General features: G+C 38.1%; 1 protein-coding gene across 1 annotated transcript; it reads right to left on the reverse strand.

The window, feature by feature from the left end:
- Nucleotides 1-2,206: 2,206 nt before the first annotated feature.
- Nucleotides 2,207-8,680, reverse strand: psma6b (proteasome 20S subunit alpha 6b). Its single transcript, XM_059357156.1, has 7 exons — nt 8,512-8,680; nt 7,476-7,570; nt 5,310-5,391; nt 4,252-4,407; nt 3,967-4,145; nt 3,688-3,782; nt 2,207-2,413 (listed from the first exon to the last, which is right to left on the reverse strand). Exons 1-7 carry the CDS (start codon nt 8,585-8,587, stop codon nt 2,356-2,358), a joined length of 741 nt encoding a protein of 246 aa, XP_059213139.1. The 5' UTR covers nt 8,588-8,680; the 3' UTR covers nt 2,207-2,355.
- Between the last annotated feature and the right edge of the window lie 12,023 nt (nt 8,681-20,703).

Genomic DNA, 20,703 nt, shown 5'->3' on the forward strand with positions numbered 1-20,703 from the left:
CAGCTTTGACTGGTGTGAGTTTCATTTCCTTTCATGTATTTTTTCACATTGTAAAACAAGCATCATTTCTCGCTTAACAAGCATCATTTCTCACTTAACAAATCGTGACGAGGATAAGAGTCATCGCCCAGACTTGTGAAAGACACACAGACAGAAATTATCACAGTTTGGAACAGTCTGGGATTTCCTTGTTGGGGCGAGGTCACCGGGTCTCTGAGTCACCGCGTTGAAAGTCCCTGGGCGGCATAAGAGGAACATAATGTACTTAAATATTCCGCCCTACCCTGGCACTACTGCTGAATAGCAGAGAGGAACTGGCACGTTGCTAGAAATACTGAGGAAATTTTGTAAGAAGGAAGTGTTTTTTAAGATGGGAAATGTGCCAGAGATAGTTATGAGTCTAAGTGCTGTGTCACAATGAGCAGGAAACTTTGGGAAGTCTGGGAAGTACAAGATTTCCCTGTCTGCTGCTACATTTGAGCATAATAGGAAAATTTCCAAAAAGATATGACCTGAAATAAACAAAGTCACTTTAATTCCCAGTATGAAGTAAACGTGAAGCCAACACTTACTGGTAGTCAGAGAATGTCCCTGAGTGATTATGTTTAATAGCAGTGTGAAGCCTGTAATTGTCCTCATGGCTGTAAACATTAACCAGGTTGTAGATCAGTGCAGGACTGCAAGGGATTTTCCAAAGATAAAGTTGTTACTTTTTGAGAACAGTGGAAGTTATATAAGGGACATGAGCTTTAAATAGTAATCGCAGCAAACGCCTGAACAATATAACCGCATTTAGGATGGAAAAGTTTGATTTCAGCTGAATTTCTCTATTCTTTGTTGTGCATCATGTGCATTGATTAACACTGTGCACTCTATGTATTGAGTATGCAAGCTTAATATACATAAAAGTGCATGTATGGAGACATTGAAATATATTTTTGCATATACACAGGTGCATCTCAATAAATTAGAATATCATGGAAAAGTCCATGTCCAGTAGTTCAAGTGCAATAGCGCCAACCAAGTATTAAGTCATATAGATGGACAGACTTTTCAGAGGCCAACATTTCCACATTGAACATACTTTTTAAAATTGGTCTTTTGTAATATTCTATTTTTTGAGACACTGAAATTTAGGTCTTCATTAAATGTAAGCCGTAAGCATTATAATTAGAAGCAATTAAATAAATGAAGACATGAAATGTTTCATTCTGTGTGTAATGGAACTATATAATGTGTTATTTACACTTTTTGTATTGAATTACTGACATGAATAAACTTTTCTACGATATTCTAATGTATTCAGATGCACCTGTATATAGTGTATGTCACTGTATGGCTATGCATATCTACATACATTTTATGTTTTCTTGAAAAGCAACAGTCAGTTTTTTGTTTTACCTTTATGCATGTTGTGCAGTGTATTATGTTAACACACACACACACAGAACACACACAGTATATATATAAACTCTCTATATAAATATATACATCTATATCTCTCTATATAACTTAATATAAGGCAATAACACACAGACACACGTCAGGGTAGATATCAGTCTTCTCCCCCTATAAAAAGGGAGAGTCAAGGCTGATGGGAAACGGCCCAACAGAGAGTGACTACATGATGATGATCATTTCTGATCACATGTTGATGACAAATCCCTTTAAATGCTGAACCAGACGGGCTCACTGACTAGAATTCCCAGCCACTGTTTCCCCTAACACCACATATTTCAGCTTTGTTAAAACTATTTAAGTATCAAGGGGAAAAAAAATTCCATTTTGTAAAGAGAAACTACTTGCACCGTCTGGTATATCCGGTGAGTTGAAGCAACTATTTCTGACATGCTACATGCAAGTTAAAAAAAAACTTTAAATGTTGAGAGAATGAGGTCAAATCAGGTCTGCTTCACCTTGTAGTAAAATAACCTCTCCACAGCACTACAGTATGTCATGTGATTTAGTGCATTCGGAGCCACAACAGGAAGCTCAGAGGTAGAGCTCTGCACACACTCATGTTCCCATAAATGCTTCCCCTGCTGCTAAACTCAACCAACAGGCCTGTTTACATGCCACCACTTAAAAAGCCTACATTTATGTACACATAATGGAAATGTTTCATGTTTTAAAGATGCAAACAGCTCAATGTGCAGAAAGAATGATTATTTTCACAACAAATAAGAAACAAGCATTGAGACAATAGTCATTTTACTCGAAAAAACTTTTTTTTATTGTTGAATGAATGAAACAGTGGGGTAAATGTACAGCAAACAAAGATAACACCAGCCTCCATCTGGGACTGCAAATCCCATCATGCTCTAACTAAATCCTACAGGTGAAGCGTCTGCTCGCTCAGTCCCGCTCTGCCAGGGACACCAGGTGGGTGTCCACTTCACTCTCTGTCAGAATCCTGGAGAGAGAAGACAGGCACTCATCAATAAATGGGTTCCTTGACAGGAAGTCATATTTGATGCTTTCCTTGGATGTATATGATACTAACTGGACGGCTGGTTGTATAAAAAGGAGCAATTTGAATACCTCCTTATGCTGTGGGAAATTACAACCTCCTATTTTTGACATGTTAATACAATCTTTTTCCCTCGATTAATCAGAACCAATTGTAAGGTGCAGCCCTCACCATAAAAAAGTGAGGCTGCAGTGTCATTAGGTGCTTTAAAGGTGTATATCCAGTATAGTTGGAAACACTCAAACAACAAACTTAACTTCAAACACTGGGGGATATTTTTTTTGTCACAGGTACTTTAACAAAGAAAAGGTACGGCAATGATATTTTATTTTTTTCTGAACAAGTTCTATTCTTCCAACATGGGACATCCAATGCCATGTTCTGAGTCAACGACGACTGGTTTAACACTTTTGGTAAAAAGCTTTTACTTTGAAAACCAAAGATAAGAAAAGTCATGTTGATCGACTGCTGTTGTCATCTTACAATAGGGCGCCACATGAATGAGTTCTTAAAGCAGGAAGTAAGTTAGCATTTTAGCGCCATTGGGTCCATCCTCTCAATCTCAATGAGGACTTTGAATGGGTTTTTAGTTAGATGCTTGAAATAAGTTCTGTGATTAACACAAGCGTTTTGTTGTACGACATAAAGTAGGTTAGTAAATATCCCCACTTGTGAATTTTGGAGTTTTTACATGTCCTTAAAAAGGCAGTTGCTAACAAGTGGCTAAATGAGACCACAGTGTTTGTCGGGGGATGCGGGTGGCAACTCTCTCAGTCCGCCTTACAGCCTCTGAAGATTAGGTTAATAAACAACTTATACGGATTCACTAGCTTGTCAAAACTGGTAGGTAGCTTGTCGGAGACCAGCTGAAGCTAATTGCTGTGACATTCAAGTCATGTGACCTTGGTGTAGTTCGCTATAGCACAACGTTAGCTTTTTACTTCTGTTGGCTGCATTAATGCTTCAAACATAATAAAATCGTTGTTCATTTGTGAAGATTATCCTGCTGAACAAAAGGGGTAAGCATCAGAAACGTGTGTTTGCCACAGAGCTTATTTTCTGCCATGATCAAAAATCCAATGCAAAAAATCCCATAGGCCAATTCTCAATAGACCTCATGGCGATGTTATTTCCAGGTTGGCCTACAAAAAATGTAATTTAGTTTGCTCTCTTTGGGAAGATGCTTGTCAAATCAGCATGTATTGCTGGTGTTTTACCTGAACTTGGGGTCCTGTGTTGTGACAACGCCCACCTCGAGCTCAGAGGGCTTGAAGTCAATGGAGAGAACAGTTGACAAACAAGAGATTGCAGTCTGAAAGAGAGAAAGAGGTTATATGTTTGTCATTTCTAGTAAACCATAAGTATGTCATTTCCTCAACGTGAAAATGATGGTATAATTAGAAGCCGCACAGCTGGAAACCACCTGTAAGGTTACTTTCACATTTATGTTCCTTCCTTATCAACCTATAACATCCATGTAAGGACATTTTTAGTACCTCAATAGTTTGTTCAAAGGTCCAGTCCAGTTTCTTTTTGACTTTCTTCTCCAGGAAGCTGGTGGCTTCTGTCTGCTTCACTCCAGCAGCCGTGGCCTTGAAGCCGCAGTAATAGCCTGCTGGGTCGCATTTGTACACCTGGGCGCCGTGCTCCTCGTCTATGCCGATCATGATCATACCTGCAGGCAACAGAGTGGCGGTGAAGACCCAGCAAAAGCAAAAAAACCCCAAAATGTACTACTGTCAAAACCCCTTAGTGGACGGTTAATTCATTAATATACTTACAGCAGCCCAGTGGTCGCATCTCAGCATTCTGCGTGTAGACTTGTGAGATGTCAGCGATTCTCTTACACAGCATGTCCACTGGAATCTCATAACCGTACTTGTACTGCCAGTTGGCTGCCTCGTAGCGAGCTCGCTGGACTTGGGACCTGCTGTCAGCTGGAAGAGATGAGGGTGAGAAGAAGGGAAAAGTGGGTGTCATTTTGAAACTTCTTATCTAAAGCTGTTGTCATGGCAAAAGTAACAGTTGTCTGGAAAGAGGAACCATCAGCTACTGTAAGAGCTCTGACTGAGGAGAACAGAGGTGTCAAAAGACCCGTCGCTTTCAATTTTCACGGAAAATAGTTGGGAGTTTTCTAAGAGGTATTTTGGGTTTAACTGGTTTTCTCAGAGATTTGATTGTTTCCAGGTTCTGAAAAATTTGTGCATTTCCTGCTTCATGGAAATGCTGACCACAATAGTTTACAACTGTTGCAAGTCTGCAAAAAATCCCTTAACCCATTGAGGCCTGGAAAGCGTTTACGTCGTTTTGTAGTATATGTATAAGCTCTCAAATACTTTTTGAATTTCATTTATATCTGCTACAGAGGCTGAAAAATCTATTATTTAGTAGAAGTGTTGACACTTCTGTTGAATTTCCAGAAAAACTTCAGGTTTTAGGGGCTGATTTTAAAATCCCCCAGAGGTTTTACAGGAAGTTTTAGGCGTCAATGGGTTAAGATAGTGAAGATAATAGTGAGGAGAAAATATATGTAAAAACAACAAACTGATTAACTGCATGTTTGAGCTGAAATTTTTATTTTTTACATTACATTACATGTCATTTAGCAGACGCTTTTGTCCAAAGCGACTTACAATAAGTGCATTCAACCTGATGGTACTAGACATAGACCATAGGAATCAAGTAAGTTTTTCAATTTAGTCCAATTTAACTACCTTTTATATTCAAAATTAATAGATAAAAACCTGGACTATTTCTTTAAAAAAATCTGAAAACAACAAACTCTAATGACTAATCACAAACAGGTCTGACTGTATACGCCAATAAGTCTTTTTCTTACCCGTCATCCCAGACATTACACATCCAATATTATTGGTTATTCTGAAAAGGTGGGTGACTGTGGCAGCATCCAGAAGCTTGTCCTGTTTCAAGGAAGGAAAGGTTCAACAGGACATGAATGAATGTGGGATAGCTGCCTCACTGAAGTCACTGCTGCATCCAAAACATTTGATTGACACTTCAAATGAATAGATGTCTTGGGCACTCAAGTGATCACAATGCCCTGAAATGCATTAAATATTACATGCACAGACAAAATAAGCAGAAGTATAAATGCAATTATGTCTCTGGCAAAATATAAAACTACTTCTGAATGCCAAATGTCATTTTTATTTTTTTTATTTTGATGCTTCTATTGAGCTTTTCATATTAAAGGAACACTCCACCGTTTTTTCATATTAAAACATGTTATTCGGGTAAGTAAGACGAGTTGATACAGACCTCTTGCGTCTCAATGCGTGCATTCAATCGCCCTGGCGCGCGGAGCTAGTTGGCTAGCACTTAGCTTAGCCCAGTTCATTCATTAGGACCCAAACAGATGGACAGTTAGAAGCGACCAAAATCATCACTCCTGACGGAAGTGATGATATTACTGCGCCGAGTCGAAGTGCTCCCAAGTGCTATTCCGCCATACATTATAGTTATTCATTTTATCCGCTTCAAAAAGCGCCACGTTTTATTTTGTGTCGCCATACTTGGTCGTTTAACTACTTGTGTAGCTGTATTTAAATAGGGAAAATGTGGAGGAGTTTGGTCGCTTCTAACTGTCCAACTGTTTGGATCCTAATGAATGAACTGGACTAAGCTAAGTGCTAGCCAAGTAGCTCCACGCGCCAGGTCGATTGAGTGCATGCATTGAGACGCAAGAGGTCTGTATCAACTCGTCTTACTTACCCGAATAACATGTTTTAATATGAAAAAACGGTGGAGTGTTCCTTTAAGCTTCCAATGTCTGAATATAATAAAATTCTTCGCCCTAAAAAGAACCCATTTCCAATGTCATTGTAGGCAATATGGGCAAAATTTTGCCCATTTACTGTGTCTTAGTACTGTGTCTTAGGCCTAGAAGAATTGATGCTGGTTTGAAGGCAAAGGGTGGTCACACAAAGTATTGATTTGATTTAATTTTTCTTCTGTTCACTCACTTTGCATTCTGTAAATTGATAAAAATAAACAATTAACATTTCTATTTTGAAAGAATTTTACCACACCTGCCTAAAACTTTTGCACAGTACTGTATATATCACGATAAAGCATGTTTTACGATAATTAGTCTATATGGAAGAATATGGTAAAGCTTATTTTGTATACTCCATATTAAATGTTAGTAAAACAGCACCTGTGGATAACTCCAGCTTCACTCCCACATGCAAGGATCAGAATGTAAAGCATTGTCCAAATGCTATAAGGCAGTTATTGTTTTTTTGACAATAGACACAATGTAGAAAAATATGTATGCAAGAGCTTTTTCTATTGTTTTGACGATAAATATCATCAGATTGCCTCCCAGTGGCCCACTCTCTCTTTACCGGACCACAAATTAGACTAGAATTAGCTAGCTAGCACATTCCACTGTCGCTTCGCCTCACTCCCCGTTGCTAGGAGACTGCACCAGGAGGAGGGCACACAGCAGCTCTGAGGACGGACCTTTAGTTGGCGGCTCTAGCAACTCAAATTGAGCCAGCACAAACCACAACATAAGCAGAAAAATAATTCTTTATGATCCGATGAGTCGCGAAGGACTGTAATTAAACTGCTAGGGATGGGGTTTGTGTTAGTTGACTGAAGGTCAGTTTGCAGAGCTGCCATCCACTTTCCTCCCTGTCAAGTCTCCTATCAATGTGAGTGAGGCAGATGACACAAGAAACATCCAATGCAGTCACCACTGGAATCAAATTCCACAAATGTACCTTTAAAATGTGAGGTATTTTATCAGAAGTTCTGCTGTAGAGAGACAATTAAGTGCACTGTAATGCATTTGGTACAGGTTAGGATGTTCAGCTACTTAATAACAAATAAAAAACAACAACAAAAAAACAAATGAATTGAAAGGGACCAGGTGTTGTCAGTGCAGGATGTTAACCTATATTAACCACAGACAAACACTGAGTTGATAGTGCCTGCGCTTGCACAAAGGTGTGAAAACTAAGACCTGACATCAACTCACCGGTACTTTTTTCTGTGTTACAACAACTGCACAGTCCTTCCCCCTGACTGCTACTGATGTGAGCCCACCTTGGTTAATGGCCTTGAAAGCATATTCTGCAAATAAGCGAGAAAACAGGGTTTCTTGAGTTTACATGATCATCTGACAGCAAGGTAGTAGTAAAACACAAGCACAGCATTCAATGATTTTCAACAGTAGAGTCAATCAGTAGAAACAGCTGCTTGCCTCTGCAGGAAAACTGAAGCAACAAGCAAAGGACTGTTAGGAGGTGTCATCTGATTGGCCAGCTGACTGAGTATATACTGTAGATGTTGCATCCTGAATGATACTGTGTGGATTACTATACTGGATTACTATACTATTATGGATGCACATCAGGGAAAATCGTCTTAATAGCAGTAAATTAACAAAGATTTATATTGTTATTAACTGTTTGTGGAGCAGCTTCAGGACATATGACGATTGTTGTTGATCAGATGACAAAAACAAAAGTCCTTTCTATGTACAAGTTCATCTTAAGAAGTTATGCATTCAACTTAACGAATGAAACATATCTGCAAACTGTAGAAACAATGATATGTGCTTATCATTTTGATTGGATTTTCCCTTAAAGTCCATACAGCGCTTGTCATATCAGAAAAACATCTGAAAACCGCTGTTATTGCGACAAAAATAGCAAATCGATCAAAAGTAACATTGAAACCAATTAAACGTGACCGTAATGTTGGACTCAATGGCAAATTGACCCTTTGAGCAATGAATCAGCTCGCTTGACTGCAGTGCTAAATGCTAACTAGCCTGCTAGCCAGCTAGCTACTGTCAGTCGCGCTTTTTGTTTAAATTGAAGCTCGAGCAAAGTAGAAGTAAAATAACAACTGGGACACCACAATAAGGACTTCAATGTTTTTATATGATACTACTTTCGCTTTGGCGAGGTGTTGATTATCAGCTAGAACACAAGCGAAGCGAACCATGACAGAGCATTTAGCTAGCAGCCTGCCAGCCGGCTTTAGTGTAAACAGATGCTCATACTGACCGACTTGGTAGAGTCTTCCTTCGGGAGAGAAGATGGTGATGTGTCTATCGAACCCTGCACTCGAGCCTCGGGACATTTTACAAGGTTAAATTGGCCGAGAAGTTCGTCCAAATGAATTTGCAAGCTGATTTTACTTCATGCACAATATTTTACCCGGAAGTTGAAGATGAATGGATCAAAACTTCATCCGGTGTCAGAGGCCTGTTGGTTTCCATGGTGATATAATACTAAACGTTATTTCAGTAAGAAGTCGTATCAACTCCATATGTAGCAACCTATTGGAATAACCTTATTAATAACCTAGCTATATAATCAATAATAAGGTTAAAGAAGTATCTTTCAAGATAATTCACAGAATTTTTACAACGATTTAAGAAAGACATAGTTAAACTGCTCTTTCTGTGAAGGACACCCTGAAGATGTTTTTCATTTATTTTGGTCTTGCCCTTTCTCACCTAAATTAGGGGAAGATATTTGTAACCTGATTTCTTTTTCGATTGAACCTCATTTGTCCCTGTGCTTTGAACATATACTGTTTGGTTTCACTGACTTTCCTTTTGCAAAAGAAAATCAATACTATATCATCAATCTCATGATACAGTTAGCCAAATGGCATATCCATAAATGTTGTTACGTTAATCAAAAACCTCTCTTTCTTGTCTTTGAAAATGAAACCAAACAATATATTAAGTCTATTAAGAAATCTACCAACATGAAAGCTATAAAAAAACCCGTTGAATTCATGTACACTTTGCAATGTTTTTGTATGAAAGCTTGCCTCTGTATTGTTGAAACCGCCTGACGGCGTTTTGTTGGTGTATTGTCTTGTATTGCACCATGTTGCTTTAATAAAGTTTAATAAATAAATAAATAAATACTCAAACATTGGATCTTCAAAATATCTCTTTTTTTATTTTGGAAAAACAACATTTTCCTTGTTATAATGCTTTAGTACAATTTTGAGGTACTTATATTTGCTTGAGTATTTACACTTAATGCTGCTTAATTTGTCCACTACATTTGAGAAAAAAATATGTAGCATAGCTCAGTAACTTTTTACTTTCAAAACTAGTACTTCTACTACTTAGTACTACTAGTACTTATTTTGCAGATTCAGATTATGAATAAAACATTTGCAGCTTGTGACAGAGTATATCATTATGGATTTAACTACTAGGCGATACATAACATAGCTGAAATTAGCTTTACCAGTTGTAACATAAGTGATGCTAATGCTTATTACGATCCAGTGACATCATATATTTATCTTATTCTGAAAGGAGCCATTCTACACAATGGGTTATTTCACTTTTGGTACTTAAAGCATATTTTGACGATAATACTTGTGTTCTTTACTTGACATTTCTTTACTCTTTTGAATACACGACTTTTGATGGTAGCAGAGTAATCTACGCTTTCATATTGCTGCTTTTAATTAAGTAAAACATTTGAGTACTTCTTTCACCACTGCCGTTAACATGCACCTGCATATGTGGTGTCTGGATTTTCACAATCAGCGTTATTTATAGGCTGACACTTTTTTTTGTCATACTGTTGTACACTATTGATAGCTCTCTAAAGTAGGTCACAGTGACTCAGCATGCACCATACCTGAAACCAATTATTTTATTAAATATATATCTGCTCTATCTGTGCCCTAGTGTCAAATGTTAATTAGACTCTTTAACATACCTTACTGGCACATTTATCTTGAAAGGTCAAATAAATAAAGTCATTAATCACAGCCGTGTTTCCCCAGCTATGACAAGACTAACTATCTGCTGTGGAAAAGGCCTATACTTTCTTTGTGAATTTTGGAATATTTTACTTCTTTTTTAACATCAAAAAGAAGCTGGAGAGTCAATGCATTGAGGTGCATGCTACAGTGTTAATACTTTAAACCAATTAAATACAAAACCTGCACTTTTGCCATAAAATCAAGCCTGGAGTTGCTGCATTGATGAATGAATGGCATCAGATGTACAGTGAGTTGTTCTGTACAAGTGTTTCTGCATCTTCTACATAAAGGGCTACCTATTACGTACACATAAATTAACACACAAGTTAATTTGCAAACATAATAATCAGGGAGTGGTATATGTACAAATGTAAATTTGGTTACCACTGTATATTAACTGTGCCTAATGTCAGCCCTGGCTCCCTTTTTGCTATTTTAGATTTAACATTGGCGGTACATTCGCTATTAAATGACTAACATTGTGTAAACTAAGTGGCTTCATTTTGCCTGCAACAGACGCCAACATAATGTCTGCATAACATTCATAAAAGCTAAAACTGTAACTATATATATTATTGAGACAAAGTGTAAGCAGATTCTCTCATGATACCACAGGTTTACTTTTCCCTATCACATGACAAGCCAAGTGAAAACAATGCTCTCTTTAAAATGGAACATTAATTCAAAGGAACAAAATTGCAGAAACTTGTTAACCATTTAGTTCTCATTTCCTTGTTCCTGAAAACCTGAAAATGTGCACGTATCAAAGGGATTTTCCCTGTCCCCAGGTAGATGCTGCAGCTGAATAGAGGTTGTTTGCTTCCTCATTATAAGTCACTGACACATTTAGATGACTCATAAGGCTGCTCATGATCAGTGGTAGTTGAATATCAGCTCCGCAAGGCCAGCAGGGGTTATCTTTCAGATATGGTTTTATGGCAAAAAGTCCCTTTCTTTGGTTCTCACGTCATGATCCTATTTTAAAAAAATATATCTTGTGATTATAGATGACATACATGGGAGTATTTGTATTAACCACTGAACCACATCATGACACAATCTATGAATGCAATAAGGTGTTTTGACAATAAAGTGAATCATCTAAAAAATGAATGCAAAATCCAGTATTGCAAAATGTTAGCCCACTCCTACACAACCACCAAGTATTCATTCATAGCTAAACAGAGATCAAGAAAGACTAGAGTTTCCCACATGGATTCTGCAACTCTAAAATATGCTTTTTAAGATCACTTTAATGACAGTCCTACATGAGGAAACAACCACATAGATTGTTTGTGCTCGCAGCCTGTTAAGACCTTTTATGTTCATTGTTAGGTGGTGACTTATGGTGGCCGGAGTTATTATGTGAGCAAAAGAGGTCAGGTAACATAGTATAACAATGTGAATGTCCTGTGTTAAAACCAAAAGTCAACGTTGAGTTAATTTAAATTACAGAAGTAAAACCTATATTACATTTGTGACATAAATTAAGAAAATTGCATAAGTGATGTAGCCTAAATATGGGTTGTTATAAACTAGAAAAAAGCAACATAGGGTTGTTTTTGGTGGGACGGACAGTCTCTAATTCAAGTATGCAATTTAAGTTTGGTAACAAATGTTCTTAATTCAACCCAAACCATGATTTTTTTTAAAAAACCTAACCAAGTAGTTTTGGTACATAAATCTAACCAAACATTTCACAACGTTAAGCACATGTTTAAAACTGCTGCTTCACACTGCAAAAAAAGAAAAGTTGGGTGAACTCAAAATTTCAAGGCAACAAACTTTGAGTTGGACAATTAAACTAAATATTTTAAGTTTTGTTTTTGAGTTTATAGTTTTACATTGTAGTAACTTTTAATCCTTACTTCTGCAATGTGCTGAATTGGCACGATTGTGATGTGCCAATCACAAATGTCAGCTAATGTTGCGACCAAAATTTTGAGTTAGCATTGACATGCTAATGGCTACTCTTGTAGCTGTAACAAGCAGCGTCGCTAGCATCAGTTAGCTGCTAGCTTTCGCTAATGACCGAATTTCAACGCTTTCCCGCATTTCACAACAAAGAAATAAGAGTTAGCAGAACTATTGTCCCTTGTTGTGAACACCAACTTAAAGATATAATTAACAACAACTCATAAAGTTGTTTTTGAGCAGACAACTGGCTTCCTTTGCTGTGCTAAATTACATTATTGCCGTAAATGTCAATAATTTATATTTCCAAGTTTTACCAACTTAAACCACTGTTTTAGGCCAAAAAATACAAGTTGGCTTTTTTGCAGTGCATTTGACATGAGGACATGTTGTCATCAGTAAGGATGCTAATTTTGAAACTTTCCTTGAATCTGAGGGTAAGAACAAACTATAGAATCTAACATCCATCTCTATGAATGTAGAGATTGGAGGACTTGTTGCTTTTGTGGACAAAAGCAAGTGTTTCTGTGAACACCAGACTACTGTTAGAAAACCTCATTTTACTGCACCAGGCTCTGTCAGTGGCACTGTGGCAGGCATTAAGAACAACTAGGCTATATAGAAATAGCCAGTCTTCTCGTTGATGGTCTTGTTTGCTTATGTAGGTAATGTAGAAGGATCCATATTAAATTGAGTGTTTAAAAACTAGTTAATTTTTAAGCTTTAATTTAAGCCTTCTGTTATGTTGCGGGTCAAATTGACCCATTTTGAAGTAAAAAAAAAAAGGTAGAAAAAAAGTTAAAAGTACTTTTTCAGAAAAAATAAATAAATTAAAATGTAAAATAAAAAAATAAAAATCAATGTCATGTAAAACCATTGTATATTATATATGTAGGTATTTCCAATGTACATAAAAAAAGTTTTCACATGCATTTTTTTAACGAGTAAATTATCCTCATTTAACCATGATCTGTGAGAGGTGAAGAGCACCATTGCACTAAATATTGATTATAATTAGTAATGGAGTTATTAATTAAATATAAACAATGTTCATTGGGATTTTTAGTTTCTGACACTTTTGGATAATTAAACATGCCCAGGGTCAAACTGACCCACGAACAATATTGCTGTTCCTGAGAAACAAACGTAACAGGAGGGTTATTAAAAATATATTCTAAAGGCCTAATTGGAATGTTGTCTGAGTTAAATAAATGGCTAACAAGCAAAGCAATAAAAACGCTTCTAGATTAGTCTGCATCTGCACCACCTTTTGATATTTCAGAACCTAGACAGCAACCCCCCCCCCCCCCCCCCCCCCCCCCTAACCACACAGATGCCATCTGTCCTGACACCTCTCTTTTTCCTCCCCCTTTTTCTATCCTCTTCCTAACCTCTGTTCTCACTCTTTCTCTCCTCCTGCTTCTGTTTTTTACTCTACAAAAAGAGTGGCTTATTCACACCGCAACACCACGCACTATATTCTTATTTGAAACTAGAAAGACCCCCACCCCCGGGTCTTAGAGAATAGGCGTGGGACTGAATTCTGGGGTGCGGGGGGATCTCCACCATCTATGAAATTACTTTTTTTTACATCACAAAGCCACATTCTGGCTCATGTTTTCCAAGCATAGAAGTTTAGATGTTAGGCAATAAGGGAAACATTAGTATGATGAGGCCTTCCTCTGAACATTTAAAATTAACCATTTGTACTTTTGACTCATTGGTGTGTATCATTTTAACAGCTTTTCTTTCCATAACCATAGATATTTTAAATGAGTATTTAAAATTTCCCAAATACATTTCTCTGAAATCATGTTTCTGTACATTTTTTGACTCTAAAAAGGCATGGAAATGTAGAGCACACAATCTTGTTTCAACACAAACGATTCATCACCATATTTTACAGAATACATGAAGCAACCAGCTTCTAAGAACCTGTATGCCGCTTCTAGGAACGTCTTATCTGTAGTGACCTAAAACGCAGCCTGATGCAGAAGTGATAAGTCTGCTGAGCATGTTCCTGATAACATGTCTATTGCTTGCTTCCTTTTGCGAAAAACATTTGAAGAATCTTTTTGCGTGCTGTTCCTTGTAAATTATCTTGTGGTTTGTCATGTTGCAAACACTCCAGTGGTTGCACAGTAGCCTCAGGGTGTGTTGCAATTAAATGTTACACTAAATGCTCAAGGAAATAGTCAGGTGTTATACTGAAATGGAGAACCTATAATGTGATCAAAATAAAATCTTGTCATTCAGGATTTGGTGCATGACAATGAGATAGCTCACTTGGTGTGGTGTCTAGTGTGGAACCGGTTCTTTCCACAAATGAACACCTATGCGATGAGTTGTAAAGGTAGGTTCAACCTTTCAGTGATCCATGTCTGCCAGGGTTCACGTGATGTAAATGTGGTCATCAACCCATGTCCGCAAGCTTCTCTACAGACTTTTGTATGCAGCATAAAAGACTCGGACATACTGACCTCATTCTGTATGTGTGGACAGCCTTGAAACTTACACTGGTCAAACGGACGCATATGCATCCCATTAGGGTCCATGTCTGTTCTGCTATGCATACGGTCTGCATGGTCATTTTTTTTGGGCTGCACATTGACGGTTAACACTTTCCCTTGAGGGAGCCTGCTCCAAACTCAGATACAGACCCTATGTCACAGCCTATCCACGGCATGTTGGTTTATCGTCTTGTATTTGGTCCTTCCTCCACATGGCGTTAACACCCACCGGGAACGTTCAAAAAGCGGTGCCACAGTGTTTACCTTTCATATTATGGTGTTTACCTTTTGTGCGACAGTGTTTACTTGCTGATTTCATCGTTTCCGTCGATATTTGCTCTTCTACCAGGCTTCGTAGTGAAATTTCTTTTGTGTTTTTTATGTAATTCAACCTGTGTTTATTGTTGTTTCATACCTTTTATGCTATAGCCTGTTTACTTCTATTTACTGACTAAATTACAGTTTGAAAAACGACCTGATTCGCGCTGCATTTTCTGTCTGACTTCCTGTCGGAACATGCCGATCTCTGTCCAGCCTGACATGTGCGTCGTGTGTCAAAAATTAAACAGACGCGTAATTCCCGCGTGGCTGAGCGTCGAGACGTGTCTGGGACGCGTCTGAAACGGAGCACTACGGAGTTGGTGGATACATTGACTATAATGGCTGTGTATTACTCGCAATGATGTGTCCGCGCTGTGGACGGGCCCAGTGGATTTTGGGGGTGACACCAACATCTGCGACATACTGTGATTTTCATTAACTCCAATGTAAACCCATTTTAAGACGACTTAAGTAATGGGCATAACATGATGAATGTCCATGGAGAGTGGACAGGAGGGGGGATGGGTCAAACAAGTGTCAATGTTGATATTTGGCATCAACATACATAACTGCGTGCAGTAGTTAAGTGGGTAATGCTTTATATTAACGTCCTTGTAATAACCATTAATTAACAAGTAATAAGGCATTGTTCTCGCTTTAGATCCCTTTAGCTGCAAAAAGCATAGTTAACTGTTAACAAGTGCATAGTTAACTTATAATAGATGAGCAATAAAGTATATCTTAATATCAATAAGCAAACAAAAGATTAATAAAGGCACGGCAAAGACATAATGGGTGGGTTATGGGTGTTTGTAATGCTATTATGAAGAATTATAAGATACTCATGAGGCTTTTATTAATGTTCTTATTATACATCTCATATAGCCTGCTATTAGCTGTATTATAATGCCATTATTAACACTTATACAGGCTAAAACACACAGTAATGTTAATAAGCATCTTGTAAGGACTTACAAGGGCCTTTAAGTTAAGTGTGGAAGTAGCTGACTTTAAGTCCAACACAAGTTTATTTTGAAAAGTCGCTATGCATATAAAGCTGAAAGTGACACACAGCCCATGACAGTCCAAAACTGACGCAATAGTGCGTCATATGAGACGCCCAGGGCTGTGACAGCTTCTAGATAGAGTTGCTATCTTTTGGGATGAAAATTGCTCGTGGGCATGGACTGATGACGACATTTAGGCCACGGAAACCAAAGTGAGCCCTGGCAGTCACGGGTATAAGGAAGAATAAAGCCCAGAAAAAAGCAAAAGAAAACATCCCCATCTCTAATTCCACATTAACACAATCAAAGACAACAAGGAAGACATTTTATTTTTTTTTGTCTGGATTGAAATGTTGGTTGGCACAAAAAACATTATGAGTCATTACTACCATGGAGTGTGAAACTGGGAAATGTTCATGCATGGAATGCCAGACAGACGTAGTATAAATGGGACCGCCTGCGTCCGAAACTGGACGGAATGCAGAAAGTATGTCCTAACCTTAGAGAGAGGGCAGATAAGCCTTACTCTGCAGCACAGAACAGATGCCAGGCTTTTACAAATAAAATCACACCTGGTTTTATTATGGATGAAACAAACACTGATGTTCTGATCTAACATCCTAAATTATTGATGTTTGACTCTGGGCGAACTCTCCTCGTGTCAGTCCACTACATGTGTGTAACTCCAGATTCTCTGTATCTAGGGCTTCAATTAGTTTGTGAGATGCCAGCTAGGTCAGGTCTACTTTAATATCATTTCTAATAACTGAACTACGTGCCAGGAAATTCTGTTTCTGGCCAGCATTTCTCCACTCATGTACTATTAAGGTAATATCTTTTGTTTTATGACCAAATTCCCTTCAGAGCTGCTTTGATTATTTTCCAGCCAAATATTGGATCCATTTAGACCTACTGAGACCGGAGAATAGGGAAAACAAAACTTCTAATCGAAAGCAAAACACCACTTAACACAGCTCTTGCATAACTTCAGATAAAGAATGCAAAAGGAAGGTCAGAGCTGGATGCATCACACTGGAATGTAAATGTACAGGTACAATTAAAAAAACATTTACTTACTTAGCATTAACATGCAATCTATATCTGGATAGAATCTGTATAGGAAAAAAGCATGCCAATGCAAATTGTAAACATATCTTAAAAGCAGTGTGTTGTGAACCACACAGCTAGACCACATCTGGAGGTGGTCTGGCTCATGCTATGATTGTATCTCACCAGGTGTGAATGCATTCTGTACAGTGTGGCCACAAATGTTTCCAGCAAGTTGAAAGTTGATCTGACTCTCCTCTTTCAGCTTGCAAAAAGCGGTTTGAAAAATAAATAACACTGCGTTCCTTGACCTGGAACATGCCAGCTCCTGCATAACTAATTTGCATATTAAGGTCTGATCACAATGCAGGCATACTTGAGATGAGAACACTAATAGATGTGAATACAAAGGCCTGGAACAAATAAAAGATAATGCATCCAGACACGCATTAAATGTTAACAAGGTGAAGGTGGAACTTCTATTAAGTGTTGAATCAGGGTAAAACTGATTGTAGAAAAGTGTAGATTTATTATTTTAAAGATGTAGTATTGCCTTGCCATAGGTTAAGGGATTTATCAGAGACAGATTTTTTTAAAAGGACAGTACAGAAGCTGAGATATCCTGACTTTTGGTGCCTATGGGTCAAACTCCATAACCACTGTATCCTTCATTTCCCATAATCCAACTCTTATTCTCAATAGCAGCTTACACAAGACCATATACAGTTTGTTTTGGTACCAGAAGAGACCGTATAACAGTAGCACTTGCTAGCAAGTTTGGTTAGTAAGGTGCATCAGTAATTTAAAAAGAAAAAAAAATCTTTAAGTACAACCAAACACTGAACAAGATATTTTTAGGTGACCAAAATGTTACAATTCACTTTCAGGAACTGAAAACACACTGTGCAATGGTCAAAATTCTTAGAGGAAAACACACAGTGTGTTTTGTCCGTAATTTACAAAATAAAAATAATCCTGTTTTAAACAACAACTGTACAACTGTTTCAAAATGTAGGTATTCCTCCTCCTCCAAATGAACTTTTTGTGTAAAATTGTCAGCAAGCCCTTTCTACGGTGCCCTGAGAGCTCACAGTGCTGAAGAAAACACAAACAAATACACAAAACACAAGCAAATTGAGAAAACATCAAACAAACGTGCTGCAAAGACCAAGACCAAGTGTTTCCAGGGGACAATTAAAAGTGATGCACACGTCTGGACAGGCTTAAGTGTCCTCTGGAAACACTTCTGTTGTGTTGTGGTCTATTTGCAGCGCTTTTTCTTATTGTGCAGCGGTCTTTGCAGCATGTTTTCCAAATGCTGCTTGTGTTGTCAAATTGATGACGATTTACTTGTATTTTGTGTATTTGCATGTGTTTTTTTCTTAAGTTGCAGTTGCTGTGAGCTCTCAGGGCCACCGTACCTTTCACTGTTAAACATTCATAGTGTATCTTACATAGAGTAAGGCTGAAATACTGGGAACATTGGTGTTGTGGGCCACAAGACTTGTGTTTCTTCCACATTGTGATGTAACTTTAGAACTGTTTATGTAATGTGGTTGATGCATTACAATGCTTATACAGTGGGCTGAAATACACATACCGCATCGTTCGATTTAGATGAGCTTCAGATGGAAAATTGAGCATTTAACTTTGATAGTCATGTGGTGTATTGACTTTGCAGTTTACTTTAACCAAAACCTAAGGCAAGGGCTGAATGCAAGCAGCCTGCCCTGAGCAGAAGTCATGATGATTGTGCAATTACACCATATGCTTTGACATGTGCCTTTTCTGCTTTTTGTCAGAGTCAGATGTAGAGTTGTACGAATACATGCACATGGTCTAAATTTGTCCAGAGATTCTTAATCCATAAAAAAGGGTAGCTATTTCCTAGTGTATAATGGTGATAATAAAACCTTCACGGTAGAGTTCATGAGATGATTTGCAGTGCAGTGACCTCTTAATCACCTTTTGGAACCCCTCCTTTGCTGTTATCTCTCTTGTTTCCAGTAAAGTTGAAGAACTGACTGTATGAAGGGTGAGTAAGAAAAGACTTAATTGGTTGGTCTTTCTGAGTGAATCATATAAGATCAGGTGTCAGTGATGACAATAGAGCCAGCGTAGAAGTAGAGGGGATACCCAAGGTTGTAACCCACATTTCCTACTTTAAATCTCTCATGAAAAAAAAGCCTTAAATAACCTCCACATGATATCCCCGAGATAGACTTTTAATTTAAATTAGATGCACTCCCTGCCTGCACACAGCCTGTAATGTAATATAAAGACACGAATATACAATGAAAGCCACAAGGCTGGATGTCAGAGCAGTGGGTAAGATCAATATCTTTGTTAGGCAGCTTACTCCCAAACACTTTCTCTTCTTCCGCATTATAAAACCACAGTTGTCCTGCAGGACAGGAACCACAAAAGGACTGTTATATGCATGTTAAAGATGTGTCTGAGTGAATAGTAATTGCACTCAGACACAAAAGGGGGCCGTAAACAACAAAAACAACTTTAACTTCGCATGCTCTTGAGTAACTCAGTCACCGGAGGAAGTAAACATGTCTCACTCCGCTGTGCCACAGGGCAGCAGGAAACCCAAAACCTCTTCTTCTTTTTCGAAGTGTCGTTGTTTTGAGGCTGAGAACTTTGCAGAATGTATCCCAGTACTCAGCAGCAGGCATATTCAGACAGGCCTTAACTATCAGGTTCTGCTGGTAAGCTTTGTCAGCCGTGCCTCATACCCTGCTCACTGTATTATCCGCTATTATGCGTCATGCAGAGCTATCTCATTCTGTGTACCTTTAATGCCCATCATTCGATAGGAGTGTGTAAACCAGACATGCAGGGTTTTACTCACGCACTGACAGCAAGTGCAACTGTACTCCTTGCCCTCAGGCTTTGAAGCCATATCTTTCACTTTGTTGAGCTCAACCAGGAAACACAAAAGAAGTTGCTTTTCTGTCTACCTGAAAAATGTAAGTCCACACTCCTTTAAGCTCTGGTCTCTTCTGACTTTTCACCTGCTAAATTTGCTAAACTTGCAAACTGTTCCCCCAGATAAAGAACAACACCTAGCTTACTTTGGCTTGGTATGAATTTCAAATTGCAGCATTGCTATTACTGGAACTGGAAGTCATCCAAACCATAGGTTTTGAAACCTGTCATTCTAACCATAGCCCTTTATTACGACCAACACGACCCATTCCTGAATTAATTTTGAACATTTTGAGTTAATGTTGTAGGACAGTTGCAGTTTGGGTAGGTTTTTGACAGTTTGCCAGAAAAGATGTACTACCCTGAAGAAGTTATGTAGATTATATGTAACATGACGTAAAAGGTAACATACGTAACGTGCCCTAAGTGGACCTTGTTGTTCTTTATACTTCATATCCTCACTTCTGCCTTGGCTTTTTTATGCTCTGTAACCTCACTTCTGCCTGAATTTCCACCATAATTTCTGCTGCCTAACAAATATTAATATGGGCCATAATAAGTTGCTGTACTAACAACACATGGAGTTGTTTTTTGGTGGGGGACAGTCTAAAAAAACCCAACATATTGGTATAGCCATTTTTTTTTTTTTACCTATAGGCCTAGACAAAGCCAGGCTTGATGTCCCCATATTTCCACTCTTTATACTAAGCTAAATTAG

This window comes from Centropristis striata, chromosome 18 (genome assembly GCF_030273125.1).
Source record: "Centropristis striata isolate RG_2023a ecotype Rhode Island chromosome 18, C.striata_1.0, whole genome shotgun sequence".
Classification (NCBI taxonomy): Eukaryota; Metazoa; Chordata; class Actinopteri; order Perciformes; family Serranidae; genus Centropristis; species Centropristis striata.